The sequence below is a fragment of the Calonectris borealis genome, chromosome 1, assembly GCF_964195595.1.
Source record: "Calonectris borealis chromosome 1, bCalBor7.hap1.2, whole genome shotgun sequence".
Taxonomy (NCBI): Eukaryota; Metazoa; Chordata; class Aves; order Procellariiformes; family Procellariidae; genus Calonectris; species Calonectris borealis.
In genome coordinates this window covers 160,057,049-160,074,293 of record NC_134312.1, presented here as the reverse complement: position 1 = coordinate 160,074,293, position 17,245 = coordinate 160,057,049, and the positions used below count along the sequence as shown (strand labels likewise).

Genomic DNA, 17,245 nt, shown 5'->3' with positions numbered 1-17,245 from the left:
GAGGTCATCTCTATTGGCAGGCTAGATTCAGTCTACTAAGCCAAACACCGGTGTTCAGCTCAGTGAAAGATCCTATCCAGTCCCACTCTCTTACTTGTTCCCTCACTAAGCCTTGCAGGGAATATTGCAGTTTTCCTCAGTGCCCATGTCTGAAGACTCTAGCCCATTCAGCCACTGTAAAAGAGCAGAAGTGGGAGCAAAGATCTTACCCCCACATCCTGCGATTACACTGATGATACGCTGCTTTGTCCCTTAGCTGTGTTGGCTATATATACCACTGAAAGGTACACAGAAGGGATTCTAAAAACATAGCACAGGCATTATTCAGGTGAATACATTGCTACAACTTACTTTCTTTTCGATATTTTGTTGTAATAACTTGCAATTATACACACAATTGTTTTAGTAGATTTTATTAGCAGTACATCCAATTTGACTGGATGCCTTTCTCTCCCCTCCCCATTCCCACCCTCAAGTTCTGAATTACAATATGTGATTTGCACTGTCTGGTATTTTAACTGTGCTACCACTGTAATTTAGGTGTCTGACATGTCAATGTCATATTCTTGCACCACACAAGACTGTGAATAACACTGTACCACAACATACTAACTATGCATAACAACCCCTCTATCCCAAATTTCAAAACACTTAAAAAAAAAAAAAAAAGGATTAAAAGTGCACGTGAATGACTTACTTTTGCATTCAGAGGGCACACAGACAGTGCACTCCTAAAAAGCTGTTCTTCTGACCTCCACTGACTGCTGCGGAGTGCACACCGCATAACATTTATCAACAAGATTCCAAGTACTGCCACAGCAAGAATTTTCTTAAGGAAAGAGAGACAAGTTAAGAAACAAACCATACAATTGAAGCACTTAATCATCAACTTTAGTGACTGTTTCAATGGTACCTTTTTCTTGGCTTGCTTACTCAAGAGACTAAATCCATACGTAAACAGAATACAATATCCAATACTGGGGAGGTAGATGACTCTCTCTGCAATAACAAATCCTACTCGGAAGAACAGGTTACTTGCAGGAAGAAAAGGGATAATAAGAAATCCAAGTCCCAGTGTAAGAATTCTGCAAACAAGAAAGAGATTCTCAAATTAACCACAAATCTTAACAGAAGTACCTTTTCCACTTAACATATAAGCTTTATTTAAACATTGTAGAAGGAGATGCATATGGAAAGGGCACTCAAAAGCAGCCTTTGAAAGCTACATAACAAAATCAGATTACGTTTCAGTGAGGTTTGGACACTTCATTCCATCAGGCACTTTTAAAATCCTAGCTATGTTCATGCTTCCAGGCCAGAAAATAGCCCCATTACACATTAATTACATAATTCCTATTTAAAATACACAGACAGCAAAAATAATGGTAAAAACTACCTCTCTATTTTGGGAACTAGTAAGTCAGTAACAGGGGAAAAATATAGGTCACCGTTAAAGAAGAAACTTAGGTACACGTCCTACTGAGAGAGCGTTTTCTTTCCTAACAAATACATCAATCGTAGAATCCATTGTGCTTAACCACCTGAAAGTTAGTCATCCACACTTTTTTTACAGTCAGCAGAGAGAGGCACTTCTCCAGGGCAGTTTGTCTTCCTTGTTTTAGGTATGTATGTTAGAATGAGTAATCCTCAGCAGGTAGCTATGGACTATACAGAGCTTAGACAACTGAGACGAGGTACCTTACTTTTACAGAGCTGACATAAGGAAATATGAATCCCAGGTCTGTGTCAGGTGTTTGTTATAAAGGCCACAGGCATGGTAGTTTTCTACTCTAATTTATCAGAAATAAATCTCTATACTGTAATGTAGATGTGTCCTCTTACTCTTTTCCCCTCCTCAAGAGTCCTAGGCCTTCACTATACTTTTTGTTTTTACTTTTTACTAAAAAACTGCAATATAGGCTTTGTGTGTGTGTTTTTACTAGAAAGTATCTAGTAAAGACATCACTTGTAGCAAGAATTCCACCCCTCTCCAAAATGATTTTATCTGTGCAAATGAGTATGGGAACAGAGGAAAGGAAGGCAGGTGGGATGTTAACATCTGAGGTGACGAGGGGAAAGAGGTGAAATTACAGAATACCACAGAAAAGAAAATATTCAGCACTCTGAACAACAGAATGACCTCATTGTGATTGAGCTGTTGAAAAATTTTAAAGAACCGAGGAATTAATTATATATAAAATCCATGGGAAAAGACCCTGAAAAGCTAAACAGAAGCCCTTAGTGAGACAGAATAATTAATAATAAATTTTTTTAGTTCCTTTGGGCAAAGTACAAGTTGTTTCCTCAGTGGATACTATGGGTCAGCATTTTATTTTTTAATTGTATGGCCATGGCCAGCATTTCTACCTCCTTTCAAGGTACCTCTCTTCTCCCTTTCATTTTTAGAAGATCAAAGGACATGATGACTTGTAAGAAGTAGGGGCAACAACATACATCAATTCCTACTCTGTTCTGAGCACAGATTACTTTTTACCACCTACAGTGTTAAGGATCTCAAAATGCCATTTCAGGAGAAAAATAAAGCAGCCATCCATACCTCCTCCTCCAACTCTGCTTCCCACTAGTCAGTGTACAGTGAAGGGCCCAAATTGGGATAAAACTGTAATGACAGCTATAAATATTTATTTGAATTGCATTTGCTAGACACTGGTTCCACTGAATTGTTAAAATTATCAGTAGTGGATTTAACAAAATAATACTGTACTCAAGTTGGCCAGGCATTTAAAATTCATCACTGTCTCTTACCTTCTCTTATGGCTGTCTTCTGAGCACAGAGCTTGGCATATCAGACCAATTAGGCAGAACCAAAGTGCTGCTAGTGCAATTATCCTCCAGTCGCTGACGGATTTAATGAGGGGTATGCAGCCCATTGACCAATCAAAACACAGCCACCAGGGACACAACAGCAACCATGCATTCAATGAATAGTAGTAATTATAGTTTATAGCCTGTCAGTCAAAAAGAAAACAAATATTTATTTGATACTAAACTTAAGGGGGGGGGGACAATTTTAGTTCTTCTCTCTGTTATCATTTCCCTTATCACAAAATATATCTTATACAATAAAGAGGCCTTAAATACTGTTAGACTACAACTAGTTACATATCCATTTATTTTACAGCTGTGACATTAATTTTTAATTTTTTTTTTTAAACATAGCTAGGTGGCTCTCCTATTCAGAGCAGGGAAATGCAATTCTGTGCTGTCCAACCAATACCCACATGTAAAAAAAAAAAATCTCTTACAATAGGAGAAAATGTCAAAAGACAGCACCAACTGTCTTCGCCCTTCATTCTCCATCTCCAGAAAGAGCCTTAATGGAGTTAGAGGCATAAAGCCAAGACATACTCCAAATGCACCAGACCAGAACTTTATGTTATTTTCTTCAATTGTGAAAGAACAGATGAAGAGTCAAACACAGTATGTGGAAAAGGGATGAAACTCAGCAAAAGCTAAATCCTTGCATGCATGGGAAAAGTAGTGAGTAAATGGAAATGTACTTCAATGTGTGCAGTGCATGCTAAATTGAATGCAAAGAATATACAAGGTATACTATTTTAAAAAATTGCAGAAAATCATCACAGCAGCACAAGGGAAGGTGACTCATCACACATCTTGAAACGTAAAGACTGCCACTTTATTGTTTCTTTGAAGCACAGAAAAGAAAATTCAATTTGATGACAAGGACAAATGTTCTGAGCTGGCCAGAAAAAAACAACTTCATAACTTACTCTCACAAACAGACTGTCTGCAAATGAAGCTGGGTTGTCTACTTCAGTGAAAGCTGGTGGCCCTGTGCCCATAATCCTCCAGCGTATATAAAGTATACTGGCCCCTCCAGACATCAGAAGAGTTATCCTGAAAAGCAGCCCCTTTCTTAACAGCCCACCATTCTACAGGAAAGAAAAAGAAAAAAACACCCATATAAAAACATTACTTTGTTCTCTTCCCCACTACATTCACATCCTTTTCGCCACCATCTCAGAAAGAAGAGGCTATTCCTGTGCGTTTTTGCTATTAGAGTTGAAATTTTTCTTATTTTTGCAGTTACTAGAAAGCTCTTAAACTTCACTATGCTTTCATTGACTAGTTGCAAAATATTTTTTGCAAACATTTCATTTCCTTCTCAATCAGAAAAGAAAACTTTTTTATTCAAGAAGTCTCTCTTTTACAAATCCTCAGTAACTCTATAGCTGATGTAATTTTACACAGCAGTTTCTAATAGGGAGTTTGAGCAGAATACAGCCTTTAGTATACGGCATATTAAATTGATCTATCTTTTCTTTTTAAAATGGAGGATGGTTACTTTGTGAACTTTGTTTTAAGTAGCTATATCTAGTTGACCGCTTATCACTGTTAGTTTTTGTCCACTTAAGTCTCTTTAGAGGTAAAATTACATGACTGCATACAACAAGAAAACTGCATAGTTAGAAACTGAAAGGAATGAGAAACTGAATTAAAATTTTCACAATCACTAGTGTGATTAAAAAGCTAATAACAAACAGCCACCCAAAATCACTTTGGTCAGGCTAAAATTACCCAAGATCTACAAAAAAAAGTGTTTTATCTACATTAACTCAGTTGATTTACATCACGTATTTTATAACATACACTTTCGGGTCTAAAGAAGGCAATTCACATAAAACATAGAGAAGTCATGTCATAGAAGCTAGATTTGACACACTTTCCCATTTTTTCCCCTGTGAAGTATAACATGTTTTCTCCAAGCACACATCAGTTTCATAAATGAAAAGAAAAACACTGTATACTTAGAGGTTCTTCAAGCTTCACCAGTAGAGACTGGAAACAGAATCATCAGTAACTATAACAATATCCCTGTCACAGCTTCGAAATGCAAATTTCGAACAAGCTTCCAACACCTTGTCCAGCTAGCAAATGGTAACTCAGATAGGAAATGAAGGGCTGCCTTAGAGCCGTCTGAAACCTGATAGCTGAAATTATTCTACACAGCCTCAACAAGTCATTAAAGAAGCAGAAGATGTAAGATGAGAGTTTCTCTGAAATGAGAAATCATTTGGGCCACTTCCCTTTCCATTCTACACATCTGAAGATGAAAGTGTCGTTAAACTATGGATTTTTACATGGAAGAGTTGACTGAATCCTACAAAATATGGTCATGTGATCTCCAGTATTAGTTTTCCTTTATTCCTACCTTCCTCCCTTAGTCTGATACGCTTCTATTACCTTTAAAACCTACCTGATAGTTATACATGATCAGTTCTATGTCCTCCATGGGAACTGGCACACTGATTATTATTACCTATTATTGCAATATGCTGAATAGCAAGCACCACCATAATTATTTAGGAGATCAATATTAGTTATTCCTGAGGACTAAAAAAAAAAAAAAGTAGGCTTCCTGCACAAAGAGAGATATCCAACAGTGCCCTGGCTGAAGATATTTATTCTCTAAAATGATAGAAAAGTTAAGTTTAAAAGCAACATTCAGGTGGGGTTTTAATATTTGTAGTTACAACAGAGTCATTATACAATATTTAGCTGAATGCCTAAGGATAAAGATGTTTGTAATGTTGATTTTACTTAAGTTAGCCTTTGTGCTCAAATGGTTACTTCCAATTTACACATGTCAGTAACCAAAGTCACTACAGTGAGGATTACAGGAAAACCATTCCTAAAAACTGTTTTTGGAAGGGAATTGTGCTATGAAGGAAAACCATATAGTGACAATTTATAACTGCTTTATGACAGAGTAACTACACAAAACCTCTCATTCCAGGCTTCATTTCATTTAACGGTACATGCAGCTTCTTAAAGGGCAGATTTCACAAATCACCAAAAAACCTCTTAGTAGGCAGAATTTAAAAAGTGGAAGAAGTATTATCTTTGATTTCGAGTTAATGGAAATCTGGCATGAAACTGAAACCTGTCTCAATCGAGAAGAAAAAAAATCGGCAAGTAAGAGAGTTTAAGCTCTGCCTTTCAACAAAACAAAACAAAACAAAACAAAACAAAACAAAACAAAACAATCTTAAATACACTTCCATGAAAAGAACAGAACAGATTTTTGTAGGTGGCAGGAGCTAAAATTAGTTACTTCTATTAAAATAAGAAGGAAAAAAAAAAGGCATATTTGATGTTTTCTTCACCGAGACAGAACTGTTTAACAGTCACAAAATGGAAGCATAATGCTTTGAGCTCTTCATGCTTAAAGAGTAATCCTCCAAAAAAGTTTGACTCTTACACATTTCACAGAATCATAGAATGGTTTGGGTTAGAAGGGACCTTCAAAGATCACCTAGTCCAACCCCCCCCAGCCATGGGCAGGGACATCTTTCACTAGATCAGGTTGCTCAAAGCCCTGTCCAACTTGACCTTGAACACTTCTAATGATGGGGCATCCACAGCTTCCCTGGGTAACCTGTTCCAGTGTCTCACCACCTTGAACACTTCTAATGATGGGGCATCCACAGCTTCCCTGGGAAACCTGTTCCAGTGTCTCACCACCCTCATTGTAAAGAATTTATTCCTTATATCCAATCTAAATCTACCCTCTTTCAGTTTAAAACCATTGCCCCTTGTCCTGTCACTACAGGCCCTGGTAAAAAGTCTCTCTCCATCTTTCTTGTAAGCCCCTTTTATATATTGAAAGGCCACAATAACGTCTCCCCAGAGCCTTCTCTTCTCCAGGCTAAACCACCCCAACTCTCTCAGTCTTTCTTCACAGGAGAGGTGTTCCAGCCCCCTTCACCCTCCTCTGGACCTGCTCCAACAGGTCCATGTCTTTCATCCACCCCAGAGCTGGACGCAGGACTCCAGGTGGGGTCTCACCAGAGCGGAGCTGAGGGGGAGAATCACCTCCCTCAACCTGCTGGCCACGCTTCTTTTGATGCAGCCCAGGATACGGTTGGCCTTCTGGGCTGCAAGCGCACATTGCAGGCTCATATCCAATTTTTCATCCACAAGTATCCCCAAGTCCTTCTCCGCTGGGCCGCTCTCAATCCATTCATCCCTAGTCTGTACTGATATTGGGGATTGCTCCGACCCAGGTGCAGGACCTTGCACTTGGTCTTGTTGAACTTCATGAGGTTCACAAAGGTCCACTTCTCAAGCTTGTCCAGGTCCCTTTGGATGGCATCCCTTCCCTCAAGAGTACCAACTGCACCACTCAGCTTAGTGCCATCTGCAAACTTGCTGAGGGTGCACTCAATTCCACTATGTCATTGATGAAGATATTAAATAGTATTGGTCCAAGTACGGACCCTTGAGGGACACCACTCATTACGGTTTCCACTTGGACATTGAGCTTTTGACTGTAATTTTTTGGATGCAGCCATCCAGCCAATCCCTTATCCATCTAACAGTCCATCAGTCAAACCCATCTCTCTCCATTTTAGCAGCAAGAATGTTGTGGAGGACCATATCAAAGGCCTTACAGAAATCCAGGGAGATGACATCAGTACGCTAATCACTCCTCTTGTACACTGATGCCATCACTCCATCGTAGAAGGCCACTAGGTTAGTCAGGCACAATCTGCTCTTGGTGTAGCCATACTGGCTGTCTCTAATCACCTCCCTGTCTTTCATATGCTTTGACATAACTTCCAGGAGCATCTGTTCCATGATCTTCAAAGGCTGTAATGTGAGGCTGACTGGTCAGTAGTTCCCAGGGTCCTCCTTATTACCTTTTATTTCCATCACTTTAATTCTGAACTGGCTCTGCTTTAGTCCCCTACAGCTCTAGACTCTTTCCTTGTCATATGCTAGTTGACATTACTGTCATTGTACAACAAAATTCTCCAGCATTCCTATTCACTGGCTCCTCACTTCACTCTTTGCGAAGGAGTTTAAAAGCCCCGTAAGACTTGTGCTACTCAGAAATATGAGCAAGACTTCTCTGCAGTGAAACCACCGATCAATGAAAAGTACAATGAATATTCCTTTGCCTTGCTGAACCTTGGATGGGAGAGGCAAATGATTTAGCTGTTGAACAGTAGTGATGTTCTAGTAGGCTGCTGGTCTATTTGGCTGCTATCAATCATTTGCCTGAGGCTGATTGTTTCTGTGATTTGCTTGCCAGTGCAAACACTAGGTGCCAGACTCCATTTGAGCCAATACTAGATAAAGTGATATCAACAAAAGTCAGAAATTCGATCCTTAGCGACCATCAGTGCTTACATATTTTTTCTTTTAAACTCCCAAGCTACTAGGAACTGTCTCCTGTTTGGTAATTTGTATTCTGAAAAAAACAGTGTAATACTTTAGTGGGAATGGCAAAATAGACATAATATTTTTTTAATGTACTTTTTCAAATGTCTATCTATCTCATTTGAGAATCTGAATAAATCTCTCTCTCTTTACTCTGACCAAATTGTGTTAAACAACCATTTCAGGTGTATAGCTACTGACCCTGGAGAACTTGCTGCATCAAACAGTCAGCTGTATTTTTAACATACTGTTGAGAGAAGTGTGGAATGGATTTCACTATCCAATGCAATTCTAATGCTATCCCATTACTACTCATGTTGCTGCAAAGATGTCATAGCATGTTGCCTTACTAGGCTGACTGAAAATACCTCTATTTTTTTTTTTAATTCTCAACAACAACAAAACTGTCAAAAGTTCTATGTTTGTCTTTTAGTGCATGACTGTCTGAATGGCCAGAAGGAACAAAACCTGTCAGGACTCACCTCCAATGACTTGTCCTTATGTAGTAACTTTTGAATAAGCTCCAAAACATTTAGCTTGTTAATCACCAGTGCATCAAACACTGCATTCAAACCCTAAGCAACCAAAAGAAAAATAAGAGCATAAGATGGAGCAGCTAATCACAAATTTTTTTTTTAAACACATCTTAAATTCCACTTCTACCATGAGTTATTGTACATCTTAATACCGATTCCAAACAAGTAGAGAGATACATTGGTAGTAATGATGGCAGAATGGTAAATTGAGAACCTGAGCTCAGATGAGTAGAGTATCATGTTACTGTAATGGGGATTCTCCTGCTACATGGAATAACCCTTCGGGGAATACCATGTACCAGCAAGCTAGACTCCATATGCATGGTCACAATAGTATTCTGCTCTCTATCGTCTTTCCCAAATGTTCTACAGCATAAATGCTGCGGTCAAAAGGTAAGGCTTCTGTCAGTAAGGTAAGGAGCAAGTAAGGAGTTTCTTTAAGCCTTCTACTTATTTTTTGCTGTGCGGCATTGTAGCTTTTGACTGTCAGGTTTCAGAAATACTATTTTTAAAGGGCACATAAATTCTCACAACAAACAAAGGCTCAGAAAGATTTAACAGAGGTATCAGGCTTGCTTTTCCTGCAATTACACCAATATACACTGTGGAAGTTGCTGGGGGGGTGGCGGAAATCAAAGTTCTATGTGACATCAGCCACTACACATAAAACTAGAGCATATTCAGTGCTTTGCAGGACTACACTTGCACATACTACCCCCAAGCAATCAAAATATAACAGGGGTAATTCTGTTGAGGTGACCAGCAAAATTCAACCTCAACAATTTCCCTTCCATGTTTTAGCAATCACCAACCATGACAATCCTTGAATATTTAGCCTATATCCTAGTAACTTTGGAAATGACCTCAATGTTCTAAAGACTAAATGGAAAAAAGACAGTAAGAATAGTTCCAGGTGAGGCAGAGTTAGGACACTGGGAGGCCACAAGTCTCTTTCTAACAGTCAAAGGGAGAAGACAGAAGATAGGTTAGAGAGCGGCATGGTTCCACGTAGACAGGCCACCTGGCAGTTGAAAGGTTTTTGGCTTACTTGCATGGAGATAGGAAAGCAAGAATCCTGCTGAAAAACACATTCAGCCTACAAGCAATCTTTTTAATGTGTGATTTATCCCTTCATCCCTCTGATCCGTGCTCCTCAGCACAACAATAAATATAATCGTCCTAGCAATGCAACAGCAAACAAATGAAAAACCCATATCCAATAACAATTCTGTGTCTGCTGGCTCAAATACTTACTTAATACCACTGAAGGAAATAATCACACCATGTTTTGAAAGAATTCCTTATGTTTTCTTTACAGACACCTTTGAAAAATACATGACTCTACAAACATCTATCCAAAAATAATGTCCTAAAGCAAGAAGTTTTCTGTAATTTCTTCTCTCTTTTTTTTCTAACAAGGACAAGAGGGTCCTTGCCGCAAAGAATTCTTCTGATTCTGTTGCTTTATTTATGTCAGTTAAAGCTACAAATTGGATTTATTTATAAAGATATACGGCTATATAAAAGGTAAAAATCACAGATGTAGCATTTCAGGTGGCTGATTTGGTCACCCAAAACAGAATCTCTTCAGAATCTGAAGTAATAAAAAGCAAGAGCACAATGAACATGAACAGTAACTGTATCTGTTTGCACAGACAGATCCTTAAATAAGAGACAGAAGGAAGAGATTCAGTATTAGAAATGCATAAACAATGGCCCTACTTCTAATTACACTGTGCACAAAAGCAAGAGGGTGGAGCTTTTAAAAATGCTTTCCTCCAGTTATGTCTTTATTCATAAGCCTTCAACATGAGGTTTGTAGGCCTGCTATCTCCACAATTCAAAAACAAGGCCAATGAACATGATACACATTGAAACTAACACTGTAAATATTTTAAATTTTGCAAGAAATTAACAGATATATGCAACCTGCTTACAAAAGATAAAATGAAGAATTCCAACAGATTGGCAGGGATACAATCAAGACAGATCTACTAGAATACTGATTTTTGTCAACATTAACTAGTTTTCTGAACAGAACAAAAAGATATGCGTGTGATTAGCTGTGGAGAAGGTTCATCTTTGTAGGCTTTACAACTGCACCTGACAGATGCTGAGGTCAAAATTCAGTCAATAAGAGGATTCTTACCAATATTGTAATTCCTTGTTCTTTGCACAGCATGGCTATTGCACCTAGGATAACACTCACCAGCACCCAGAATATAGAAAAATTATGTCCTTCCTTATCTGTCAAAATAAAGCATGCCATAATATTAGGTTTATACATTTAAAGGTAAAGTTAGAAATCTAAATTAAAATTAGAATTTTAAAAACATACAGCATTTAATCTCACAATCTTTTCTATCAGTCAGACTTAAAAAGCATAGGGCACCTCCTGCAATATGCTGGCATTTGTCCCTTTATTGCAGTCATTTTCTATTCTCAAAGACATTAGAAATCTTCCTGTTTGCTAGATGTTTTAGCCAGACTAATTAGAATGGCAGAAGCTTCACATAGTTTCCACAATTTATCATCTGCAAAGGTTAATTCCCAATATTTAGACACATTTATCATCCTTAGCTAGAGCTCTGTCGTTACCGGCCACTCTCTTCCAAGCTACCACAAGAACAAGAAATTCTTTCTAATGGTTACACATGAAGTGTCACACACGCAAACTGTTTTAACTGTAGTCTAATCTACAAAGGCACAATGAGCTGCTGCTCCAGGGCTGCTGCATTTAGCAAGTACCTCATGTCATTTCATTAGCACTGCAATGAAATGCCATGGAGCTCAAAAATTTCAGCATCTGAGCAGAGAAGCAGTTAGTTCTTGCACTCAGGAAGCAGTTTTACAGCAGGGTGAGGAACTCTGGGGTTAAGAGATCAAGAGTAACTACAGCTTCCACTCAAAGAAAGAGTCTTTAAAGACTGCACCATGTAGCTGATTTTGGGTACCACAAGCAGGCATTTCTGAGATTAATATAACAATAAGCCCTACTTCAGCGAAGGTACTATCACACACACAGTACATGGGTACTTCACATAAAATCATATCTGTCACAACCTCTACTCCACAGGTGCAAGCAACAGAGGGAAGCACTAAGCTCATTCAGAGGCAGTTTCTTCACTCAAGCAACATGGGCTCTACAGGCATCACAAGAATCAACCTTTGACTTGGCACGTGAAAAAACAAAGTTGAACTCTACATTCATTGACTGAATCCCTTTCTTACTTTCCTTGATCTCTAGAGCAGTTCTTCCCTACTGCTAGTGCAGGTTTGACCCTCAGTACTTAAACAGAACTGCAATAATGGTCTATGGAAAGGGTAAATGGCAGAATTAAGATTAATTTCACCACAAGTAGGCACCTACACCTAAGCTAGTATACTAGGCTTCCTTTCTAACTGGTTGAGAGAAGGGGACACCTTTAGGGTTTAAGTTACCTAATTAAATGCAGTTGTCCACCTTTCAGAGAAGTATCTCTCCTCCCTCACTGATTATAAAGGGAAACCAGTATACTAGCTCAGATGTTGTTGAGTCAGATACAAACCATAACAAGTGTGAAAAAGATCTGCTGACATTGGCCTCCTCTCTCGTTTTGAAGCAGGGTACTTGTTTTGTGGCAGAGAGCAGAAGTTTTCATAAAAACATGTGGAAGAACAGGTTTTGAAGTTGCTTCTAGCACTCCTTTCTTACTTAAGATGTAAAGCTTCAACAGCGTGAAGATGTTTGAGATTCATCATTGCAATACCTAGTAGGCATTTGTTCCTTCTCCCTCCACATTATGTCCTCACAGGTGAGAGAAGACTTAACATCAGAGGTGCAGATGTTATAAAGTTAAAAGAAAGCCTTCTGAAGAAAAGAAGTCATACACATCTCAACAATACCAAAACAAAACATGGAATACAAAATACATAATTACTAAACTAAAGGAACACTGCAACTAAAAAAAAAAAAAAGCGATGAGGAAACTCCAACTCACATCAATTACGCAGAAGAACAACTGAGGGCTGCAATTCATGGAGGAAGGGGCTTCAAAATTCCTTCTAAGAGTATTGCTAAGAATAAAAGGAATCTGCCCTAAATGCATCCCTTGAAGGAGCTCTTCAACTCTACAGACTCTGCAATACAACAGACTGTTCAGTCAGTTCTTGAAATTGACTTTTTTTTTTTTAATGTAGAAATAAACTAGCTGAGAGAATGTGAAGATGGAAGGCAAAGTAATCGACTGCGTTCACAAAACGACAATCAGTCATTCTTAGTAAGTGTAAAAGGGAGAACGGTGAACAAAGCCAATGGCCTTCACTGAGTTTACTGAAGTATACTTTCTTCAACTGAGAGATTTCTTCTGCCCAGAATTAAATCCTGGTGCAAAGAAGTCAGGACAACTAAGCACTTCTCAGAGAAGCAGTATTCAATACACAAATACAAACTATCTTAACATGGAAGATAGTGGGAAGTATATATAGTAAAGAGACCAGCTGGCGATGCACAAATGCTTTGATGATTCGAAATGTAAGAAGTAATAGGAAAAAAGGTCAAATTATTAATAGGTATAGGTCAAATTATCAAGGACAAGGACAACAGCAGCACGTTCATACAGAAACAAACTCAAAAAGGTCACATCACAAAATGAGAAAAGGTACTGTGGTTTAACCCAGCAGGCAGCCAAACACCACACAGCTGCTCGCTCACTCCCTGCCCTGCAGTTGGATGGGGGAGAGAATAAAAAAAAAAAAGTAAAATTCATGGATTGAGTTAAAGACAATTTAATAGAACAGAAAAGAAAAGGGAAAATAATAATAATAATAATGATGATAGAATATACAAAATGAGTGATGCACAATGCAATTGCTCACTACCCACCGACTGATACCCAGCCCATCCCCGAGCAATGATCGCTGCTTCCTGGACCACGCCTCCTACTTTATATGCTGAGCATGATATCATATGGTATGGAATACCCCGTTGGCCAGTTGTGTTAGCTGTCCTGGCTATGCTCCCTCCCAGCTCCTTGTGTACCTGGCAGAGCATGGGAAGCTGAAAAGTCTTTGACTATATACACACTACTTAGCAACTAAAACATCAGTGTTATCAACACTATTCTCACAGTTATCAAGTTATCAACATTATTCTCATACAAAATCAAAACCACAGCACTATAGCAGCCACTAGGAAGAAAATTAACTCTATCCCAGCTGAAGTCAGGACAGGCATGTATGTAAAGAACAAAACCCACAATTCCATAGATATATTAGTAAGAAGAGCAGCAAGGAAGGAGTTATTCCAATACTCAGTGGGAAAGAAAATGGACAATGCCAAGAGAACAGAAGTGTTCTGTGACTTTTTGCTTCATTTTTTCACAGAGAGGTCAGCTGCAATCAGATGGCAAGCACAACACCAGCAAGAGCAAAAGCAAAAAAAGAGAACTAAAAGACACGGAATTTATAGAAGTTAATCTGTTTTAAATTATGATTGATTAAATTTACTCCAACAGGTCCTATACAACCCAGAGTAATCTCAACTGTTACCTCTGAGAAATCATGAAAAACACATGAGAATCCAGAAGCTTGAAATAAAACAAAACAATACCTACATGCCTACTTTTAAAGAGGAAAAGAGATACGAAAGGATAAGCTAAAGAAACAAAGCTAAGCTGACTGGTCAAAATTACCCAGGAAAAAACCCACTTAAGACAAAATATTTTCTAGGTGACCCTCTAAAACATAAAAAGATATGACTAATTGTTTGCCAAAGACATATTTTAGCCATTTATATCAAACTAAGTACAATTTCTGACTTGGACAGGAAAAAAAGGGCCTTCCCGATGAAAGCAAACCTGTAAACGTCCTATACCTTGACTTCACAAAGACATGAGAATACCACTGGACACAGTGTGAAATATGCCAGAAAAAAAGTGGGCTGCACATAATTATTATAGAACGGGTACAAATAACAGCTGGAAAACTACATTAAGAGTCTAGCTCATTGTGAAAAATGTAAAGATATATTCTGGATTGGGCCTTTCCTTCATCTGGCTCTAATAGATAATCTTAAAAATTTGGCTGATGGAATAAGGAATATGCTGATTAAGTCCAGAGGTGCTGCCAGGCTGCAATGGCCAGGAAGCATATTAAGGAGAAGTCAGAATTCCATTGACAAACTGGAGAAATGGTCTAGTGAAAAAAACTGATAATTGAATGCCATTCAATAGGCACACATTCAAAGTTGTGCAGAAACGGACTTGTCTTCTTGTGAACATCCCAAGTCTCAGATGCCAGGAATGTCTCAGCATGTCAAGTGTAGCCAAGCTTAAGTATGGACTCTCAAAGATGGTAAAAGCACCCAGCAAAAGAGCAATAATGAGGGACCCATAATGAGGATCTTACGGGAGACAGTGTCAAAGGCCTGGACTTTAGTAAGGCCTTTGACACAGTCTCCTGTAAGATCCTCATAGAGAAGCTGTTGATGTACAGTCTGGATGTGCAGACAGTGAGGTGGATTGAAAACTGGCTGAATGGCCAGGCCCAGAGAGTGGTGATCAGTGGCACAAAGTCTAATTGAAGGCCAGTAACTACCAGTTTACCCAGGGGTTAATACTGGGTACAATCCTGTTCAACATCTTCATTATTGATCTGGATGATGAGGCAGAGTGTACCCTCAGCAAGTTTGCAGATGACACAACACTGCGAGGAGTGGCTGATATGCCAGAGGGTCGTGCTGCCATCCAGAGGGACCTAAACAGGCTGGAGAAATGGGCTGGTAGGAACCTCATGAAGTTCAACAAGGAGAACTGCAAAATCCTGCACCTGGAGAGGAACAAACCCAGGCACAGTACATGCTGGGGGCCACCCAGCTGGAAAGCAGCTTGGCAGAAAAGCACCTGGTGGTCCTGGTGGACACCAAGTTGAACATGAGCCAGCAATGTGCCCTTGCAGGAAAGAGAGCTAATGGTATCCTGGGCTGCATTAGATAAAATATTGCAGCAGGCCAAGGGAGAGGATGCTTCTCCTCTACTCTGCACTGATGAGGCCACACCTGGAGTACTGTATCCAGTTCTGGGCTCCCCAGTAGACGAGAGCCATGGACATACTGGAGTGAGTCCAACAAAGGGCCAGTGATGATGAAGGGACTGGAGTACGTCTCCTGTGAGGAAAGGCTGAGAGAGCTGGGACTGTTCAGCCTGGAGAAGAGAAGGCTCAAGTGGGAGCTCATCAATTTATATAAATACCTGAAGGGAGGGTGCAAAGAAGACAGAGCCAGGCTCTTTTCAGTGGTGCCCAGTGACAGGACCAGACAAAATGGGCACAAACTGAAACACAGGAGGTGCTGTCTGAGCATCAGGAAACACTTTTTTTACTGAGGGGGTGACTGAGCACTGGCACAAGTTGCCCAGAGAGGTTGTGAAGCCTCCATCCTTGGAGATATTTGAAAGTTGTCTGGACACGGTCCTGAACAACTGGCTCTAGGTGACCTTGCTTGAGCAGGTCAGCTCAGGTGAACTCCAGAGGTTCCTTCTCACCTCAACCATTCTGTGATTCTGTGATCAAGATCTCCTCCCAAAAACCACAATCTCTGTTCCTTTGTTTTCTTTTGCAGCCTCAAAAGGTCAACACAGTCATATATAGAACTGTAATATTATGAAAATTCATCAGTGGTTAAACTTAAAAGAGAAAGAATTTCAATTAAGAAACATTTTATCTTGTGCTTGTTCCTGGGTCAATACGCACAACACCCTCACGCCCCTTCAACTGCAGAAATCTCAGTAAACTAGGCTGCAAAAATAGATACAAAAGACCGTCATTCAGCAATGCCTTCAATCTTTTTTTTTTTAACAGTGATTTGAAAATGTAAAGCACTGCATAAGTGCTAATTATTACTATGAAATACACCCATGCCAACAGAAGTAATCAGTCTAACAAAGCACATTCCCCTAATACAGTGCTGCTTCCCACCAGAAAAATCTTGTGTCAGAAAACGAAACCAATCTTTCGTTGGCACCTGTGCCTGGTTGAAACTGGTACACCATATTGTGAGTGGGCATTGTGCCACTCTAACAGATGGACAAAATTGTAAGCATGCCAAAGAAACAGAGTACTTGCTTCTTTTTTTTTTTAAGCTAGAAAAATATAGTGTTTCTATACAAAACCAAAAAGGGTTGCTCAGATGGTGCCTCTTTAGGAGTACGTTAAGTCTGAAAGTTGAGGGGATTCAATGAAATACCTATATAAACCATAAACAAGCCGTGAGGGCTCCTCCTTTTAGACTGTTAGACTTAAGTATAAGCATTCCCAGAGCAAGGATGCAAACACAAAGTGTTTTACAGCATGGAATTGACTGATCCTAAATCTATGAGCAGCACATTGATGATACACTCAACTCTGTCTTCCTAAATGCTAATCCTATTTCGAGAGACCTTATTTTGCAGTGTCCTATATCCACAGGTCAGTGAAGACAAATTCCTTAGAAGTTAAGGATATGAAGAAAATACTACATTTAGAGT

General features: G+C 39.2%; 1 protein-coding gene across 2 annotated transcripts in view; it reads right to left on the bottom strand.

Moving 5' to 3' along the window:
- The window catches only part of TMTC4 (transmembrane O-mannosyltransferase targeting cadherins 4), a 61,697-nt gene that overhangs the window by 20,908 nt on the left and 23,544 nt on the right, over positions 1-17,245 (bottom strand). For both annotated transcript variants that reach the window (XM_075137796.1, XM_075137785.1), the window contains 6 exons: positions 10,894-10,991; positions 8,691-8,783; positions 3,753-3,914; positions 2,767-2,969; positions 914-1,085; positions 698-829 (listed from right to left, as the gene is read on the bottom strand). In XM_075137796.1, coding sequence (XP_074993897.1) covers positions 698-829; positions 914-1,085; positions 2,767-2,969; positions 3,753-3,914; positions 8,691-8,783; positions 10,894-10,991 — 860 coding nt within the window. The remainder of the gene's footprint in view (positions 1-697; positions 830-913; positions 1,086-2,766; positions 2,970-3,752; positions 3,915-8,690; positions 8,784-10,893; positions 10,992-17,245) is intronic.